This window comes from Spinacia oleracea, chromosome 4 (assembly GCF_020520425.1).
Source record: "Spinacia oleracea cultivar Varoflay chromosome 4, BTI_SOV_V1, whole genome shotgun sequence".
In the NCBI taxonomy this organism is placed as follows: domain Eukaryota; kingdom Viridiplantae; phylum Streptophyta; class Magnoliopsida; order Caryophyllales; family Amaranthaceae; genus Spinacia; species Spinacia oleracea.
This window is the reverse complement of record NC_079490.1, coordinates 4146864-4166976: the sequence shown is the minus strand read 5'-3', so window position 1 is coordinate 4166976 and position 20113 is coordinate 4146864. Positions and strand designations below refer to the sequence as shown.

The following is a 20113-nucleotide window of genomic DNA, read 5'->3' as shown; positions in this document are numbered from 1 at the left end:
GTATGTTATCTATTTAAAGACATGAAGTCCGATCCGACGTGTTCTTTTCAACTGGTTAAACTTATCTAAACTTGTTAGTTTTAAATTAACTAAAAATTTGCGAATTTACTTCTTTCGAAGAGAGCGTTGTATTTATTTACTACGTACGGGGTATATATTTTTCAAAGTAAGATAAATGGTCTTATTGGGTTGGATTTCTATCGAGTCAACATGTCTAGCTAGGCTCAGCGGATTAGATACCTTAAGGAGTTAAGGGTGAAAGGATCCTACTTTTCAACATGTCCCTAGTGAAAATTGAACCCCAAACCTTGAGCTTGATCTAAAAATTTCCATGGGTTGGGCCAAGATTCGGGTAGAGCCCACGAGCGGTGGGCATGAACGAGTCCGACCCACGCCAATCCATTTTGTATTGACTCGGTCCAGGCCAAAATGTTCAAAATGGGGCCCAGGTCCTTGGTCCGACAGTCGTGCATAAGTCTAGTTTTACCAATTTAGCGTGCTTTGTCGTGCTGTATCAGACCGTGTCGTACCTTGTTGTGCTTTTCTCAAAAAGAGTGGCTCATAGCCCATGACTTTGTACCTATTTTTTTCGTACCCATTCCGAATCGGGCTTTTTTCGTGCCGGGTCGGACCACTACAAGAAATTGTACTATTAACGACGGGATTTCCTGTCGCGAACCCGTCATAAAAGGGGGTCGTCGTTAATAGAAATCCCGTCGTAAACCCGTCGTAAAAGACATTTGCGACTGTTATTCCCGTCATTGTTTGGTTGTTAGCCCCGTCGCAAAAAGCTTTTGCGACGAAATTTTTGACCCGTTGTAATTAGATTGTCGTTAAAGATACAAACTCTTGTAGTGGACCCATCTTTAGCAGAGCATTGTATTTACCTGTTTTGGCAGTACATTTACTAAAAAGAGTATGTACTAGTTGAAGTAGTAAAGTACACGAAGAAAAAGATCAGTTAAGCATAGTGAAGAAGTGTCAGTCATGCATGCATTCTTGATATGCGTGCACCTGGCCAGGCCATGACATATCAAATTACAGGAGAGAGAAAATAGCCCCCCGGTTGAAGCGGGGGAGCCCTGAGCACACTGCAGAGACCCAGATAGCAGGTTGGTTGATGATGATTAGGAATGACAACAACAACAAAAATATAAAAGCATTTATAGAAAGAGATAGATAGAAATGATATGGTATGATATGGGAAAGAATGTGAAAAAGTTATGGGGTTTTTGAAGGCAGTTTCTGTATTTCTGTACTCTTATAATTAGTGTCCATCTTCTGCATGCCCTTCAGGAGAGGGATGGACTCCATGGAGAGAGGTTGGTGGAGAGAGAAAGAGAATGAAATTATTCAGATGCGTTTTATTTATCCGATTTTCACTTATCTGGTTGAATTTGGGGGGATTTATCTTTGCTGGATAAAATCTGAATTTATCCGAACTTATTAATTGGAACACATTAAACTTGATTGTATTGACCTGATCATAGGAGTATAGGACCAGTCAAACCTGGATGATCTGATCATAGGACCTATCAAACCTGATTGTCCTGACCACATGATCTATCAAACCCGATTGACATGATAGAATCTGACCCGACTTGATTGGAAGAGAGTAAATTTCAGATAATCAACTTATAGAGCATGCTTGAAATTCATTAATCTAATAAGAATTTATTGATTGACCTGATAGAATTTGATTGCAACTTATCTTAACTTATATGAAATTATAAAAAGGATCGATAAAACTTAGTTTTATAAGGTAAAGATTACTCACCTTTCACTACAAAAATTTGTATCTTTTATGACAACCTAATAACGACAGGTAAAAATCCCGTCACAAAAGGGCTTTTGCGACGGTGATAACAACCCAACAAAGACGGGAAGAACCGTCGTAAATGTCTTTTACGACGGGTTAATGACGGGATTTTCTTTATTAACGACGGACCCCCTTTATGACGGATTCGCGACGGAAAATCCCGTCGTTAATCAACAATTATTGACCTTTAGCGACGAGATTTCATGTCATTAATAGTACAATTTCTTGTAGTGTTTAGAAATATACGCTCATAATGTGAATTTTTAAACATATTTTAACGAGGAAATAAGGTGAACAAAACATGACCTAAATGTGCACGGAATAGCTAGTATCATCATCAATGAATGCATGCAGATTCCAGAGATTAATCACGATCATGTATGTTGAATTGTTGATGGTATAAGTACTGACAACTGATCCAAAGTAGCTAATTTAAGAGGCTAAGAAATTAATTGATCTTTTCCAATGAAATTTCAATTTAATAGGCGTGGGAAGATTTTGGTTTTTTGCATTTTGCATTCCCCCACCCAACAATCATACTCCATGACCATGACTAATAGAGAGTAGTTATTCTTCTCAGATGTTTAGGATATACTATTACATTTTTTTTTTTTTTTTTAACGACAATCTAATTATGACGGGTCAAAAATTCTGTCGCAAAAGCCTTTTGTGACGGGTCTAACAACCAAATAAAGACGGGAATAACCGTTGCAAATGTTTTTTACGACGGATTAACGACGAAATTTTCCATTAACGACGACCCCCTTTTAGGACGGGTTTGCGACAGATTTTGCGACAGAAAATTCCGTCATTAATCAATAACTCTTATTTATATATTTTATGTAAATTTTCCAAAAAAATAATACGAAGTACATTTTTATGTAAAGATCGATTATCATGCATGTCAGGTTTCCTAATACAATTAATCCCAATAAATTACACAGTAGTATGAAAGCATATGTTTTTTTTCCAGATAAATTAACAGAAAACACAAATTCTTATTTACAAGAGGTGTACAATATTTATTGTACACCGGAGTAAAAGTTGACTCTAAATGTTTAAAAGTTACCTTTATATAGGTAAAAGTTATCTATTTTTTAGTGATAAATTTTTTCATTTTAATAAAAATTATTTCTTCAAAATTACTAATAATGTATAAAATTAATCATTTAACCATTTAAAATGTTTATCTATCAATTTTTTTTTATATAATATAAAAGTTATATAAAACTAGGTTAAAGTTACAAAAAACTGCATAAAAGTTATCTTGGTGTACAATAAACTTATTGTACACCTTATGCGCGCAACATCTTTTAAACAAAAAATACTCTATTCGGTCTATGGATCGAGCATTGCTACCCTTCTCGCCATCATCTCAATTTTCATCAACAAAATACTTCTACGGCGTGCCCTAATCCAACTTGACCCGTCAAGTAAGTTGATCTTGCCGGATCCGTCTAATAGTTGGCCGAGTCTATACTGGAGAGACATAGACCCTCCTCTCGAAGATAACACCTTGCACTATAAGAAGTTGTATCTTTAAAGACAATCTAATTACACCGAGTCAAAAATTCCGTCGTAAAAGTCTTTTGCGATGGGGCTAACAATCAAACAAAGACAGGAACAACCGTCGCAAATGTCTTTTACGACGAGTTAACGACGAGATTTTTCATTTATGATGGGTTCGCGACAGAAAATCCTCCCATTGATCAAAGGTTATTGACCTTTAGCGACGGAAAATCCCCTCATTGATCAACGGTTATTGACCTTTAGTGACGAAATTTCCCGTCGTTAATGGTACAATTTATTGTAGTGTTGCTACTTGCTTCTACGGTTTTAAGGTTTAAGAAATCACAAGATATATGCATGGTTATTGTATAGCTTAATTAAGTTGCATGTTGAGCAGACCCATGACGTGTTAGCTTAGGCTTACTAATTATTAAATTAACCTCACCAAAACATATTCTAAAACGTCTAATACACATACTTAGTATAAATTCGGCATCAGATAAGCTCAAACTTTCTCTTTACACAAAACTAAAATATCTTCAATACATACCTATCTTCAATATCATCGGCATACTTCTCAATCGGACCGTTTTCAATCATATATTTTTCCTGTGATCTGATCTTTTAATGTTCTTTTCACCTGATCTGGTCTGATTCTTTTATTTTTGATCTAATTTTTTTTTTTGAGGGGGGGACAAGTGATTTGATCCTATATGAAGGGTAACAAGTAGCCAAATCACAAAATATTTAATTGGTTTGCAAATGCAATTAGAATGTACCTTGCCTTTTTCCTCATTTTTTTTAGAGTACACGTACCTTATTTTCTGATAGACAGAAAGTCTCGTTGCACTTCTCTCAATATACATATAGTAGTACTTAATTAATTACTTAATTCTTTATCATTTGCCTCCCTTTCCCCAATCTCTCTCTTCAACCTCCTTTTTCTCCCCTTTTATTTTCAAATCCATTGAATTACATGCAATTGACTAATTAAGAGAACACAAGAGTATTAAACATACTACTCCCTCCATTCCTTTTTGTTGTACCCATAAGGAATGTTGGGGGTTTTTTAAGAAAACTGAATCTTGGGTTGTATTGGGATATGAGTAATGATTGGGTGTAAGAATAATGATTGTGTGTAAGAAAAAGAATAAAGTAAAGAGAGAGAAAGTATTAAATTAATTGGGGAAAAAGTAGATATTTATTAAAGTATTGAATTAAATCAACAAACATTTCAGTCACATGGGCTAGGGGACCCAACAGAAATTACATGGACCAATCAGATTACAATGAGTCACGTTTTTTTTGGCTGGAATATTTGCCCAAAAAACAGACTCCCAAATTTCCCTCCAAAATTTCCATGAAATTTTCCCAAAAAATTAAACATTGACTTAGTGTTTCCCTCCAAAATTTTGAGGGGTAGAAAAAGTGATATGCCTTTATAAATAGGCTGACTTTCCCCACAAAACACCAAAATTCTGATCCAACTCAAGTTCAATAAATACAAACACACACCAAAATTTATTCCTCAACTCAGCATTAAATAGCTAAAAAACAGGGGACTTAATGGCTTCAGATCAAGAGGAAGACGATTTCCTCGGTTTTTCTGATGATGAAGGCGACGGCATTAACTCCGATTCTGACTCGGAGGAAGGTGATGATGCTGCTGACTTGGTACAAGCTTCTCAAAATACTGCTGCTGAATTTGGGGACATTGGGTTTAATGAAGATGTACCAAACAGCACTGAATATGTACAGCAAGTACCAGAAGTAGAAGGGGAAGGGCAGCAGCAAACTACCAACTTTCAAGAGGTACCATTTATTTTTGATTTGAACTTTCCACCACCATCAGAAAATGCATCACCTCATCATCATCAAACAGCAACACACACAACAGGTCATCACAAGCCAAGGACTCCAAGAATAAATAATGAATTGAGGCTAGAAATATTGGTGTTCCTGCTCAATAGAAAGATTCCAGATTCAGAAACTTTGTTGTATGGGGCAATAAGGGATGCAGTCATAGAATATGATTACACCAGAAAAACCATAGGCAAAATATGGGACAAAGCAAAGAAACAGAAGGCAGCAATGAATTCATATATTGTGCAAAGCCAATATCACAGATGTGGAAGGAAAAAGGTTCAAGTCTCCTATGACTCAATTGCAAAAATAGGCATGGGGGACAGAACATGCATCGTAGATCTTGCAAGAATGCTGAATTTGGGACCAACAACAGTATGGAGGCTCATCAAGAGGAAAATTATAAAGCCACACTCAAATCCCTTGCATCCAGGCATTTCAGAAGCATGCAAAATGGCAAGGATAAGGTGGGCAATCAGACTGATAATGGACTACACTATACCACAGGAACCAACATATTACAGCATGTATGACTTCATTCATATTGATGAGAAGTGGTTTTATTTGACTCAAAAAAACCAGAGAGTTTATCTTGCAAACAATGAACCCTATCCACACAGAAGTGCAAGTTCAAGAACCAAGATACCAAAATTCATGTTCATGGCAGCAGTAGCCAGACCAAGGTGGGGTGAAAATGGGGAATGTGAATTTGATGGTAAAATAGGCATATTTCCATTCACAAATGCAATTGCAGCCAAGAGGACATCAAAAAACAGACTCAAGGGGACCATTGAAACAAAGCCAGTGAAGTCTGTAAATCAAATAGAGACAAGGGCAATGCTGATCAACAACCTCCTTCCAGCAATCAAGGCCAAGTGGCCACCACATGAAGGGGAAAAGGTCATCTATATCATTCAAGATAATGCAAAGGCACATATATTGCAAAGTGATCCTGAATGGCAACTACACTACAAACAAGATGGGTTCACTTTTGTGTTGACTCAACAGCCAGCAAACAGTCCAGATTGCAACATCTTGGACTTGGGATTTTTCAGGTCAATACAATCACTTATGCACAAGAAAATGCCTAAAACTGTGGAGGACTTAAGTGGAGCAGTGTATGATTCTTTTAATGAGTTGCATCCTAAGACATTGTCTAATGTGTGGATGACATTACAGTTTGTTTCTAATGAGATTCTAAAACACAAAGGCAACAATGATTACCAACTTCCACACAACAAGAAGAAGATTTTAGAAGATGAAGGCAGACTGCCAGAGCAAGTCAAGGCACCTATATGGGCAGTTAATGAATGCATGCAACTCTATGATGAATGGAAAGCAAACCAGTGAAGCAAAGTGAAAACAATTAGATAACTTTTTGTGTTTTGGGGACATGTTTTTAAATTGACAAGTAAAACCAATGTGTCACTTTTGTAAGCTTAAATGCAAGCATAACATGTAGGCAAAACATTTTGTAAGCATATCTTTTGGAAGCATCAATGAATGAATCTCATGTTTAAGTTTAGTAAAGTTTGTTTTCTTCATTCTTATTCACATCAATATAGAGTAATCAAGGCAAGGCAATAAAAAAGGCAGCATTGGCAGAAAAAGTACAAGGCACAAGAGGTAAGGCAGCATTGGCAACACTATAAACAAGGCAGCATTGGGTTCTTAAGAACAAGGCAGCATTTGCAATATCACAACTCTAAACACATCGGCTTCAAAATGGAAATAAATAATAATATCACATCATTTTCAGATGGAAATTATTCCCATTTTGAAACCGATGCGTCAAAAGATGTAATTTTGACAAAAACAATCAATTCATCATTGATAACACATGGAATATGCCTCACATAAACAAAGATTCATAAATATCTCAGAATGTCCCCAAAAATCATTGAATCAAACCCTTTCCAATTAAACTTAGCTCCTGAAAAACATCATGGATGCTAATGGTGCATGAGTTTGATTGAAAAACAAAGGGTTTGACACTCATAAAATGAAGACTCATCACAGATCACAAGGCATAAGTACAAAAACTTTATCACATCACATCTCTAAGCACATCGGCATCCAAATGGAAAGAATGCATATCACATCATTTTCAGATGGAAATTCTTCCCCATTGGATGCCGATGTGCCAAAAGATGTAATGGACAAGGAAACAAGAACAAAGCAGCAAAAACAAGGAAGCAATGAACAAGGCAACATCATTGACTCTCAGTTAAGTTGTTTTACATCATTGACAGATTTGTTTCTAAATGATTTACAACCTCACCACCAATTCACCAAAGGGGATACTAGATCAATCAATGATGTGACATGATCTGTATTCCCTTTGGTGATTGGTGGTGAGGGACATGTTTAGAATCAAATATCTCAGGTTATCAACACATACATCACAGATCAGAAACACTAACTTCATTGAATATCAGAAACACATTATACATGTTTTGCAATACATGAATTGCCTCTCCTGTCTAACCTGACATAAGATCTCAGAATGTCCCCAAGCATCATTGACACAAACCCTATCCCCTAACACTTAGCTCCGGAAGAGCATCAATGATGCTAATGGTGCACAAGTGTTATTGGAACATTGGGTTTGAGTCTCAGCAAATGAAAGACTCATCACAGATCAAGCATAACAATATCAATCAACAATGCATCAGATCACCATGAACTGATCAAAACATAGGGTTTGAACCTCATCAAATGAAAGACTCATCACAGACCTCCACTGATTCATGGGACATGAAGCATTAAACAGATCATTAACATGTAGGGTTTCATTTCTCAGACATATTGACACACATCATTGATCAAGTAGTTTCAATACTATCATATCTTTAACATTCTTCTGCCGAACGGAATGATTGATATTCACATTCCATTGTGTGAAATGACATTCACTCCATTCGACAAAAGAAGTTAAAGGACAATTATCAAAACAAAGATCTCAGAATATCAACAATCACATCATTGAAGATCACAAACCTCCTAATATTGATCTCAGAATGTCCCCAAGCATCATTAAAACAACTCCAAACCACAAACACTTAGCGCCCGAGAAATATCATTACTGATACTAATGGCAGCACGAGCATTTGTGGTTAGTTGGACTTGTTCCTCAGCAAAAAAAAGACTCATCATCGATCACAACAAATAAAGGGACATTATTGTATCCTAAAGGGACATGCTTGGACATTAAGCATTCAACACCAGGCCACACTGAGAGGACTGAAATAACCCAAACCCTATCCCCAAATTATGATCATTTCATGCCCTTACTAATCCAAAACATAGTTATACTGATCAAATCTCATACTCACCAAAGCATCATATTTATCATACACAAAACATACCATAAAACAGGGGACATTAAGCCATCAAATCATGTTCATCACACAGACAACATTCCACAAAATTTCATAACCATATGGAAACACCATCATCCAATCATCATTATCAATATCAATTTCATAACATCATTATCTAACATCAACATCCATACAACTAATCACAACATCATCATCCAAACAACAACACCCCTGGCCAACAACAGATCACAGTTGTTGGCATCCACCTTATGACTCCACAGCTAGCCAGCATTCAATAAAATGAAAAAAGGGAGAAAGGAGACAGACTTATCTAAGCATCATCAGACGCTGAAGCCGATTTTTTTCCCTTCCCTCCTTTCTTTGAGGAGGGATAACCAGATGAAAGTTGTCCTGGAGACCCAACAGCATCACCATTCTCATTTTCACACTCTCCAACATACACCAGATCAAATGAATCAGACCCACTTGGTTCCTTGCAATCAACAGGGGACAAACAACATGATTAGTGCCCTCATAAAATAACAGGGGACCATGAATTAAAATCAGATTTAATCAAACAACTCAAAATAAAGTTCCAAATAATTTCAGATCACCATGGTTACCACATGCAATGAGATAAATGAGAGCAAATCACACAATAATTCCATTAAAATCCAACTAATTATCCGAATACATCCAGATCCCATTTTTACCCAAAAAATGTGAAATAATATCCCAAAAACATCCAGATCCCATTTTTAACCACATGCAATGGGAAATCAGATCAACAAAACACAGGAATATTCCGATTTTCTTCAAATAATTTCCAAATACCTCCAAATAAAATCAGAACTCAATTTTAACAACATGCAATGAAAAAACAGAGCACAAAATACCCATAGAACTCAATTTTAACAACATGCAATGAGAAAACAGAGCAAAGAATAACATAAAAAAGCCCGAATGAATCCAACAGATCTCCAAAAAATTCCCAATCATTTCGAAATAATACCAGATCTGCATTTTTAACACATGCAATGGGAAATCAGACCAACTTATCCAAAAAATAATCCGAGTTTAATGAACAATACTCCAAATAAATCCAACATTTATCAAATCCCACTTTTTTAGACATGCAAACAATCATCAAACCATTTTATTAAAACCGACATCAATAACCCTTAAAAAATCGCAAAAAATCAAAAGTAATACCTCATCGGAATCTCCTTCACCGAAAAAACGCAGATCTGAGGGAGTGGGTTTCCGATCGTCATATTTTGACTCAACCTCCTCTCCTGGCTCCACTTCCCTCTTCCGAAACCATTCTTCCAAATAGTTTCGAGTACTCGTATTTTCTTTTTGGGCCAAATACAGATTGTTTTTATATTCGGCGGAGTAGGAATGCTCGTTATTGGGACAGTTGCACTTGGATCCCCAATCACAGTTGGAATCGGGGATTCTTTGACCAGTAGTTCCCATCCCAGAATCACCTCGAGTTCTAGAAAAAGAAGAACCCATAACGTACCAGAAAAACAAAGATCAGCGACGATTAGGGACCAAAAAGGGGACAAAAATAGAGGGGATCTGATCGGAAAATCAATCCGAGTAATTTGTATGAAAGTTTTTCGGCAAAAACGTTTCAGATTTGTGAGATTTGGAGAGGAAAACCTAGATCAGAGGCGGAAAACCTAGGGTTTTCTCAAGAACAGGGGAGGGATTTTAAGAGAGAGAGAGAGTGAAATAAGAGAGAGAGAGAGATCCGAAGAGGTGAGAGAGAGAAATCAGAATGAGAGAGAGAGAAATCAGAATGAGAGAGTGAAATCAGAGGGATGAAAGGGATGGGTAATAAAGGGAGGGGGGGTAGGGTTAGGTTAAATAATTAAATAAGGTGGGTGGGGTAAAAGTGGGTGGGAAAGGGTAGAATCTTAGGGTATTTTTTGTAAATATTGGGGAATCTTAGGGTAAATTGGTAAAAAAATTATGGCCAAAAATAGTAAAGATTCAGTAGGGGAACAACAAAAAGAAACGCCAAAAAAGGAAATGGGAACAACAAAAAGGAATGGAGGGAGTACTACTACTACTACTACTAATAATAATAATAATAATAATAATAATAATAATAATAATAATAATTAATCAAGTTCAAATCGGCAATTGATAATTTGATATAATATTTCACAAAATAAATAGTCATGTACTTCAATATTTTTCTTCAATAAAATGTACTTCAATATTTAAAACAAAGACGAAATTAATCTTGTACATAGTAAATTAAACTTGGATATATAATCTATTTTTTTTTAATGTCTAAATGATTACCGTTATGGAGCTACATTTGTGAGTTTAATTTAAATAACCGGATAAATCTTGAGCTCGCCAACTCAATATCACAAAATTATGATTAATTGTTTAAATGATTAAAACATATACTCTATATACACGAATTACGTACTTCGTATGTGCCCAAATGACTCAATTATAATGTTCATACATAGACTCTATATTTAGTATCTTCTTCTCTATTATTAGTACTTCTAACCAATAGACAATATCTAGTGATATACTAATCTATATGCTACCACTATAGGGCGAATTTTAGGCTACTACTTGTACATACAAATATCATTTTCAATTACACTTCACTTGTACGGATTCTACACCTTCTTTTAATTTAATTTATTTTCTTTTTGAGGGAATTTCATTAATTTTAATTTTCTTATTAAAAAATCTTTAATTTAATTAAGATACATAGATATTATAAATACTCCGTATATATGTATAAAAAATTGAAGAGAGAGAAAGAGAAAGAGATTATATAAATGCTAGAATTGCTTTGAAACAAACAATTTCTTCTTCATAATTTTGACCATTCCTATTCTTCTCCTCCTCCCCCCTTATATATTATCTCCCCACTTTTTTCTTTCCTTTTTTTTTTATTTCCAAACTTTGTTCAAGTTCAAAATAGTTCATGCATGAACTCTTTCCATCCAAATCTAATCCCTTTTTAAAGACTCTTAACCAAGAAATTAAACCCTAATCAAGTTTTTATTATTATCACAAAAAAAAAAAAAAAATGGGTTCAATGAATTGGTTAGGTTTTTCACTATCTCCACAAGAAATTCCATCTCAAACTCATAATCATCAAGATCATCTTACTAATAATAGTAATAATCCATTTACAAGTACAACGGGAGAGTGTTTCGATCTCGGGTCATCCGACTCAACAACCGATCATTCTTCTCTTAATCATCTTCCTCCTCCCTTTGGCATCCTTGAAGCTTTCCATAGATCAACTAATAACCAATCTCAAGGTATGTAATTTAAATTTTTATCTTGCTTTTTTTTTTTTTATAAAAATAATGTGTTTGTGTCATCAACTTATAACTTCATATATACCCTAACTAGCCAAAAAAAAAAAGAAAAAAGAAAGAAAGATGTTAGATTTGTTGAAAATTGTTTATTACTTCATCCGTCTCATTTTATTTGCTCCACTTTGATCAGAAATCTCTCACAAAAATTAGTCAAATATAAGTAAGTAAAATGAGACCGAAAAAGTATTCTCTATATTGTACTTCTAAAACCCTAAACCAACAAAAAGAAAGTATAAGAAAGCTTAAAATTGGTGTAAAAAAGTTTTGATTTTGATTTTTAGTTGATTTTTTTTTTGTAAAAACTAAAAGAAAGGGATAAAATGAAGATTAAATAAAACTAACATAAAATTTGTGATTTTTTTTCATTTTTGCAGATTGGAATTTGAAGGGAAACTCAGAGATAAGTATGTTTATGGGAGGTCAAGAAGTTGAAGAAGAGCCAAAACTAGAGAACTTTCTAGGGAATAGCCATTCTTTTAGAGAGAATCATCATCATCAACAACATCATCAAACTAGTAATGGAGATCACTACATGTTTAATACTACTAATACTAATATTAATACTACTAATGATAATATTAATATTAATACTAGTAGTATGGCAAACCCTAATAATAAGGATGATACTAATGGTAGTAATAATAATAATGGACTCAATGTTTCAATGATCAAGACATGGTTGAGATCAAACCACCCTCAACAATCAAACATACTCGAAAGCGGTATCGGTGGCGGTAGCGGTGGTGGGGGTGGTGGTGGTGTTGGTCTAACGAATGCGCAAACGTTGTCGCTTTCGATGGGTACCGGTGGAGGCGGGGCTCTCCCCGCCTTACCGTTACTAGCAACAAGCGGCGGTGGCGGTGGTGGTGGTGGTGGTGGTGAGATGGATAGTAGTTTGTCTGAGAATAGTAGTAGTAAAAATCAAAGTGATGCAACTACGACAACGGCGGCGACACCAACAACGGCGGTTGTTGAAGTTCAAAGTAGTGCCGCACTTGAATCTGTTCCTAGGAAATCTATTGATACTTTTGGACAACGCACTTCTATTTACCGTGGTGTAACAAGGTACATTTTTTTTGTTAGCAAATTTCCAAATATCTCCATAAAATATTACTTTTATTTAATTATTATTTGGTGTTTTTAAAAAATTTCTTAAACTTTGCACCTTTGGTATCCAATGTACTCGATAATCGATCACTAAATGTTTGTTTTCGTACTTAATTTCTTCGTTGATTATTAGGTTATTTTCTCCCTAGAACTTTGTTATTTTATCAAATTTTTCGTAAAAAACTATATTTGTCCAATAAATTCGATAATTGATCTCTAAATGTTTAATTTCTTCGTTAATTAGGTTATTTTCTTCCTAGGACTTTGTTATTTTATTTAAATTTTCAAAAAATATTAATCCAATAAATTTGATAATTGATCTCTAAATGTTTGTTTTCGTACTTAATTTCTTCGTTAATTAGGTTATTTTCTTCCTAGGACTTTGTCATTACATCTATATATATATATATATATATATATATATATTTTTGAAAACAATATTAGTTTAATACAATATTATGTAATTTTCAAAATTTCAATTTACTACTCCGTATATGTTATTTATTTATTTGTAACAAATGGTTACAGACATAGGTGGACGGGAAGATATGAAGCTCATCTATGGGACAATAGTTGTAGGAGAGAAGGGCAAACTCGTAAGGGTAGACAAGGTATACTTTTTCCCGATTTATCGTGAATTTGATATTAGAAACGTCTACCCGTACACCTTTTGTAGGTGGCCGGGTAGACAAGGTACAAATTAAATAAAAACACATTAATGTTGATTATTAAGGGATTATAAATTACAATCTCTTTTTGTCTCTACTAATTGGATTTATTTTTTCTGATTAATCAGTATATATAATTAATGAAACTAATACATGTTTCCTTTTTTGGTGTATTACAATCGTGTGTTTATTATTGATGGTGGGCAATCTGCGGAATGTTGCAGTTTATTTGGGTAAGTAATTTATTTAGTGTAGAACAAAAAGTTCCTTTTTGAGCTCTTTTTAATTTATTTAATTTAATTAATTGTTAATTATAGTACTTAGATACTCTTACAAATTTATTTAATTTTATTAAATAAAAATAGAATCTAATAGATTTTATTCTTGTGGTATATTTATTTTTAGGGGGTTATGACAAAGAAGAAAAAGCGGCTAGAGCTTATGATTTGGCTGCATTAAAATACTGGGGTACTACTACCACCACCAATTTCCCCGTAAGTCGCCTAATTTATAACTGTGATATGCTTATTACACGTAATTTGAAGAATACTAAAAACTTGTACAATGATATATTTTGGTATGTGACGTATATCGGGGTTATACTCTTGAATTTACTCGATCTCGTATGGATTGAAGTTTAATCTACTCATACATACTTCGTATACAATATATAATACTCTGTAGTCTGTACTCCTTAAAAAAATACGTATTTGTTTTAAGGAAAAAATACATGCATTATAATTATATTTTGGTAAATGTTAAACTATATTCTAGCATGATTAATAATATTGTTAATTATAATAAATATCCCGGGTTTTTTTTCTTGATGTATAATATAATATAATCTTTCATGAGACAATTTAATGCACAAGCTTTACTCAAAGTGCATGAAATCTTTCATGAGACAATTTTGTACCATAATTAAGGATTTTGTGTCTCTATTATCTTAAACAATAATTAATTTAATGTGATTAGGGAACATGCTCCGGTGCTAATGGTGAATTAAAGTTTAATTAGCACTATAAACTCATTGTTAGTGGAAGCACGGCTCACTAATATTTGCATTTCATGTCTTGTGTTTATATAATCATGTACTTCGTATTATTAATATTGTACTATGTTATACTTCGTATTAATTACTCCGTATAAACTAGTACTTCGTACTACGTATTATATACATTGATTATTGTATTAAACTTTTTTTTTAAATAATTTTCTTGAATAATTCAGATTACTGATTATGAGAAGGAAGTTGAGGATATGAAACATATGACTCGTCAAGAATATGTGGCATCTCTACGAAGGTAAGCTCGTCTATTTATGTACTCCCTCCGTCTCAATTTAGAGTATTTTTTTAATCACTTTTTCATAGGGGCAAAAACTGTATTAATTAATTGGTGAATAATGGTTATTAAATCTTACTAAATTCTCTTTCCCTCAAAAAAAAAAAATCTTACTCTTAATGCAGGAAAAGTAGTGGATTTTCTCGTGGTGCATCTATTTACCGAGGTGTAACAAGGTACGTATTGTGACTTTTATTAATATACTCGAGTTAGAAGGAGATCAAATTAAAGTCGGTAATTTATTTGAAGTTCTTTTTTTCATACTTGTTTTACTTAAAAAAAAAATACCTGTATTTTCTAGAAACATTGAGCATATACAAATGTACGTAGTGTGTTGGTATAACGATATAAAGTACTCCGTATGAGTAAGTTCAAACATGTTAGATAAGTTCAGATAAGTACTATTTTTTTTTTTTTTTTAAAGTTTGGAGGTACTTCAAATAAAGAGATAAAGAAGCCATAGTATTTCTTCTCCCTTTAAAATTTGTGGTTAGTGTATAATATAATTAAAGGCTAATGATACGTAACACTTAAATGCTACTAATGAAACTTCTACAATTAATCTTCTGATATCGTTTCTTGTTTTTAGTTTTTCGGAAAACTAAAGACAAAATTAATAAAAACACAAAATATAATTTCTATTTTTTAAAATCAATACGGTTATAATAGGCGGAGTATGACTTATTTCAAATTCATTATTCACGATCATGAGTTCAAGATTATAAACCCAAAAACTAAAAACCAGCGAGGAACATATATGTTTTCACTTGAGACTATTAATCGAGAGTGAGGGATAGCTCAGTTGGTTAGGTTTTCCATCTCGATTTCAGGTGATACTGTGATCGATTCTCATCCCAACCCTTGTGGCTCATTCGCACCCAAAAAAAAACCTGAGACTATTAATCCATGTTACAACTTGCAATTAATTAAAAGAAGTACCATAAAGTGTGAATATTCCAGAATTAGTAAGCAATTCATTAAATTTAATAAACAATGGGATCAAAATGATTAAAGAAAATCTAATGACCCAATCAGAAGCTTCATCTTCATCTTTAAGTTATATAAATAAATTGATCGAATTTAATTTCTTCAAATTTTGACCACATTCTGCAAAATGCAATCTTAAGTTGGATGTATGCATATAAGAATGTCATACCCCCCTTATATCCAAATCTTAGTTAATATATTCCTAAAATTAAAAATAATTATTAAAATGAATGACCAAATCTTAAAGTTCACATTATTTTAAATAATTAAGGTTGTTTGTATTCTACTCTACAACAAAAATACGTGTGGATAGGACATAATTTATTCACTTCTTCACATGTATTTATTTCAATAATTTATTCTCCCACTTAAATAGTTGCATCCATTTGACTGATACATGTACATAATTTGGACCTGCAATATCTCATATTAGAAAAAGTTATAAAATTTAATATTACGGAGTATGAAAATATATATCGTGACTAATCAAACAACATACTTCGTGTTACATAATACATGTGTTTCATATACCAGAAAAATATAAAGTCCATATGAATAATGTAAAAGTCCAAGTGATGTATCTGTTCAGAAATAATTTATTATTTTAATGTGAAGTATAATCTAATTAAAATTTAATTTTTGTAATATAATTAATATGAAATTCTGAATTGACTGGAATAAAAAGACCAAGTTAAAAGGATACAGTCTCATGTGCCCATGTGAACTCTGCCTGCAACTGTTGCAGGAATTTTGTAACCTAATGTGCCTACTTTTAGCACCAAACATGCACATAAATATGTTTAATATCATGTTTTTTATATTTAATGAATCAGTACAAAGTTAATTAATGTCATTTTAAACCATAGTTAATAATTTATGATAAGATTATGCATGTCATGACTAATTAATCAAATTTATTTTGTTTAATGAAATAGGCATCATCAGCATGGTCGTTGGCAGGCAAGGATTGGTAGGGTTGCTGGTAACAAAGATCTTTACTTGGGCACTTTCAGTAAGTCACAATTATCTTTTCCTTTTTTTTCTCTATCGTAAATAGGTAACGGGTCAGGAATAAAGTTTTACATATCCGAACCTTTTAAATTTATACGTAAACAAACACAAAAACGGGTTGAGATAGAAAATGGCAACGCGCGACGGTGTGAGGGAACTCGGGGAAGTATGCTGCGATGTGTTTGTTTGGTCGAGTTTTCGGATCTTCACATCCGGGTTCAAGTTTTTAGGACCATTAACACGAAACTCTTACCACTAGTTAAGTGTTAAGATCCTCTCCATTTCTTTTCAACTAATTAGTTAAAATTCTTTAAGCTTAGGTTTATTTGTAATGATATGCAAGATTAACCATGCTTTATGTACTAATTACACTATTAAATAATAGCTGATCACATAATTAAGGGTGGCAGACTGTCTGTTTCAAACTAGACTTTTCCTATATTCTCTGCATGTAAAAAGACAAAACCTAAGTAATCAAAAGTAACACCAAAACATAGTACAATGATTCTGCAACATTATGCTAAGGTTTAAATCGCGTTACCTAATTCTCTAATCACTCCCACGAACAGACAAAACCAGATCATAGTACAATGATTCTGCAACATTATGCTAAGGTTTAAATCAGTGTTACCTGATTCTCTAATCACCCCACAAACCGGAAAAAAAAGAAAAAGAAAAGAGACACAGTTTTGGCCTAATTAAGCAAATTAGGTAGCTAATTGCAACCATATCCATCTCATACTAGCAGACTGGCATGTAAATAGACAACCTAAGTAATCAAAAGTAACACCAAAACATGTTAAAATGATTCTGCAACATTATGATAACGTTTAAATCCGTGTTACCTAATTCTTTGATCACCCCAAGAAACCAAAAAGGTGAAATGTAACACGAAAGAGTCACAATCTCGGCCTAATTAAGCAAATAGATAGCTAATTGTGAATCTGGTAAGTAACAGTTTCACTTTTACAGGCACACAGGAAGAAGCAGCAGAAGCATATGACATAGCAGCAATAAAATTCAGAGGATTAAATGCAGTAACAAACTTTGAGATTAACAGATATGATGTCAAAGCCATACTAGATAGCACAACACTTCCCATTGGTGGAGCTGCAAAGAGGTTAAAAGATGTTGAAGATTTAACCACAGCACCAGATAAACAGATAATCAGAGCAATTGCTGCTGCTGAAGATCATGCAAATTCTCATCAGCTAATTACTAATAATCTTTATGGTAGTAATAATAATGGGACTCCTAACTTCCATTCGTGGCCTGGGATCGCGTTTGCGACTCCGGCGGCTCAGCCACTTGCAATGCACTACCCTTATGCTACCACCACCGCTCCCCACCAGCAACAGCAGCAGCAGCAGCAAAGGGTGTGGTGTAAGCAAGAGGTGGAGGATAGTAGTGATTACCAAGATCATCTTAATCAGCAGCTTCAGTTGAATAGTGGGACTCATAATTTCTTTCAGATGCATAACTTGATGGGGTTGGAGAATAATAATTCCGGCGTGTATGGGAATGGAAACGGGAATGAGAGCGTTGGTGGTGGTGGTGGTGGCGTCAATGGTGGTGGTTATGGGTTGCCGTTCGGGATGTCAACAGTTATAGCTAATGATGGGAATGGGACAGGAAATGAGCAGCAAAGTGGATATGAGAATTACTACTATTTCTCAAACCAAGGAAATGCTAACAATGCTTCTTCTGCTAGTGTGAGGGGGGCAGTTGGGACTTATGATCAAGGGTCAGCTTGTAACAACTGGGTCCCAACCGCGATCCCGGCACTAGTTCCCAGGCCTAGTACGATGGCGGCGGCTGCTGGTGGTGGTCACGGAGGAGGTTCAATTCCTACTTTTACTGTCTGGAACGACACTTAAAATCCTGGGTACAAAGATGGAAGGAAATTAAAGAAGGTTTGGGATATTTTTACCAGTATTTGTTTATGATTCCTACCATTTTGTTATAGTACTCAATTTAACAGAATTAACTAACTAGGAGGATCGAGGTTAGGGTTCTTTATTTTCAGTTTATATGATAAGGAAATTGCACAGGGATCTAGCCTGGAGTTCATTAATAGCAAAGGATTTGAGTGGTTTGCTCACTTTTGCTATGATTTTGGGAACTTTGGGTGAATTAGATCCTCGGAAAGGTTCTTTTTTTTTTAATTTTTTTCTCTCTCACTAGTTGACTACACCAGACTTTGTAATTTTGGAATCACTAACATTATGATACAAAGAATGGGAGTTCTTGTTTATGTATACATTCTTATTTTAGTAACTTATTTTTGTTGTCTTTGTTGAAAATGGTAATGTTCTGCAGTTCAGAGATTATTTTAGCAGAAAGAATTTATAGCAACCTGAAGTAAATTTCTACTGTTATTCTGATTTCTGACAATCTGAAACAAAAGGTGTAAAATAAGGTTAAAACATTCTTCAATCATGTAAGGTTCTTAGAAGAATGTCTTTCACAATTCATTTAAACTTCTAATTCCTAAACTAGCCTGTTCCTACATGCTACAACAACTCCTACTTCAGGTCAGTGGGCACTGACTCGACGTACCACATGGGCTATGCCTATGCTGCACGTAACATACACAGTCGTTGTGCCGTGCCCCAGCCCACCCATGGTCAGGCCTAGTCCTTTTGCCTACTTTTGTAGTTTCTATTTTTGGTTCTTTTGTATAAGTATGATCAATTGATCACGACTGACAGCTAACATCTAACAGCCGTGTCCATGTTGATTTCTGCAAAACCCAGCACTAGGCTTGCCCTGGGGCCTCAGGCCGAGCCAACCTACCTGCCAACACGGCTAAATATGGCTGTGGGCCGGGCCGGGTCAGGCTTCGGTCGAGCCTATAGGCTGCCTGAACGATACTGGTCCACGCAAAGCCCATGTTGTACTGGGCCGGGCCAAACTTTTCAAAATAGGACCCCGGGCCGGTCGGTCCGTCCTAAGCCTAATTATACTATAGTTAGCGTGTGTCGAGTCAAGTCTTGCCGTGCCTTGTCGTGCTTTTTCAAAAAAAAATGGGGACCAGGCCCGGCCAACGACTTCATGCTCATGTCGGGCCGTGCTTTTTTCCGTGCCGGGTTGGGCCTCAGGCTGGCCCGGC

General features: G+C 34.7%; 1 protein-coding gene across 1 annotated transcript; it reads left to right on the top strand.

The window, feature by feature from the left end:
• Positions 1 to 11369: 11369 nt before the first annotated feature.
• On the top strand, positions 11370 to 19155 carry LOC110783260 (AP2-like ethylene-responsive transcription factor AIL1). Its single transcript, XM_021987570.2, has 9 exons — positions 11370 to 11825; positions 12260 to 12950; positions 13521 to 13603; positions 13885 to 13893; positions 14066 to 14154; positions 14891 to 14964; positions 15129 to 15179; positions 16926 to 17002; positions 17974 to 19155. Exons 1-9 carry the CDS (start codon positions 11588 to 11590, stop codon positions 18876 to 18878), a joined length of 2217 nt encoding a protein of 738 aa, XP_021843262.1. The 5' UTR covers positions 11370 to 11587; the 3' UTR covers positions 18879 to 19155.
• The last annotated feature ends 958 nt before the right edge of the window (positions 19156 to 20113 follow it).

Coding starts and splice junctions, on each gene's coding strand:
- LOC110783260 (XM_021987570.2), top strand. CDS start 11,588: ATGGGTTCAATGAATTGGTTAGGTTTTTCACTATCTCCACAAGAAATT. Junction 11,826..12,259: donor AACTAATAACCAATCTCAAG/GTATGTAATTTA, acceptor TCATTTTTGCAG/ATTGGAATTTGAAGGGAAAC. Junction 14,965..15,128: donor TATGTGGCATCTCTACGAAG/GTAAGCTCGTCT, acceptor CTCTTAATGCAG/GAAAAGTAGTGGATTTTCTC.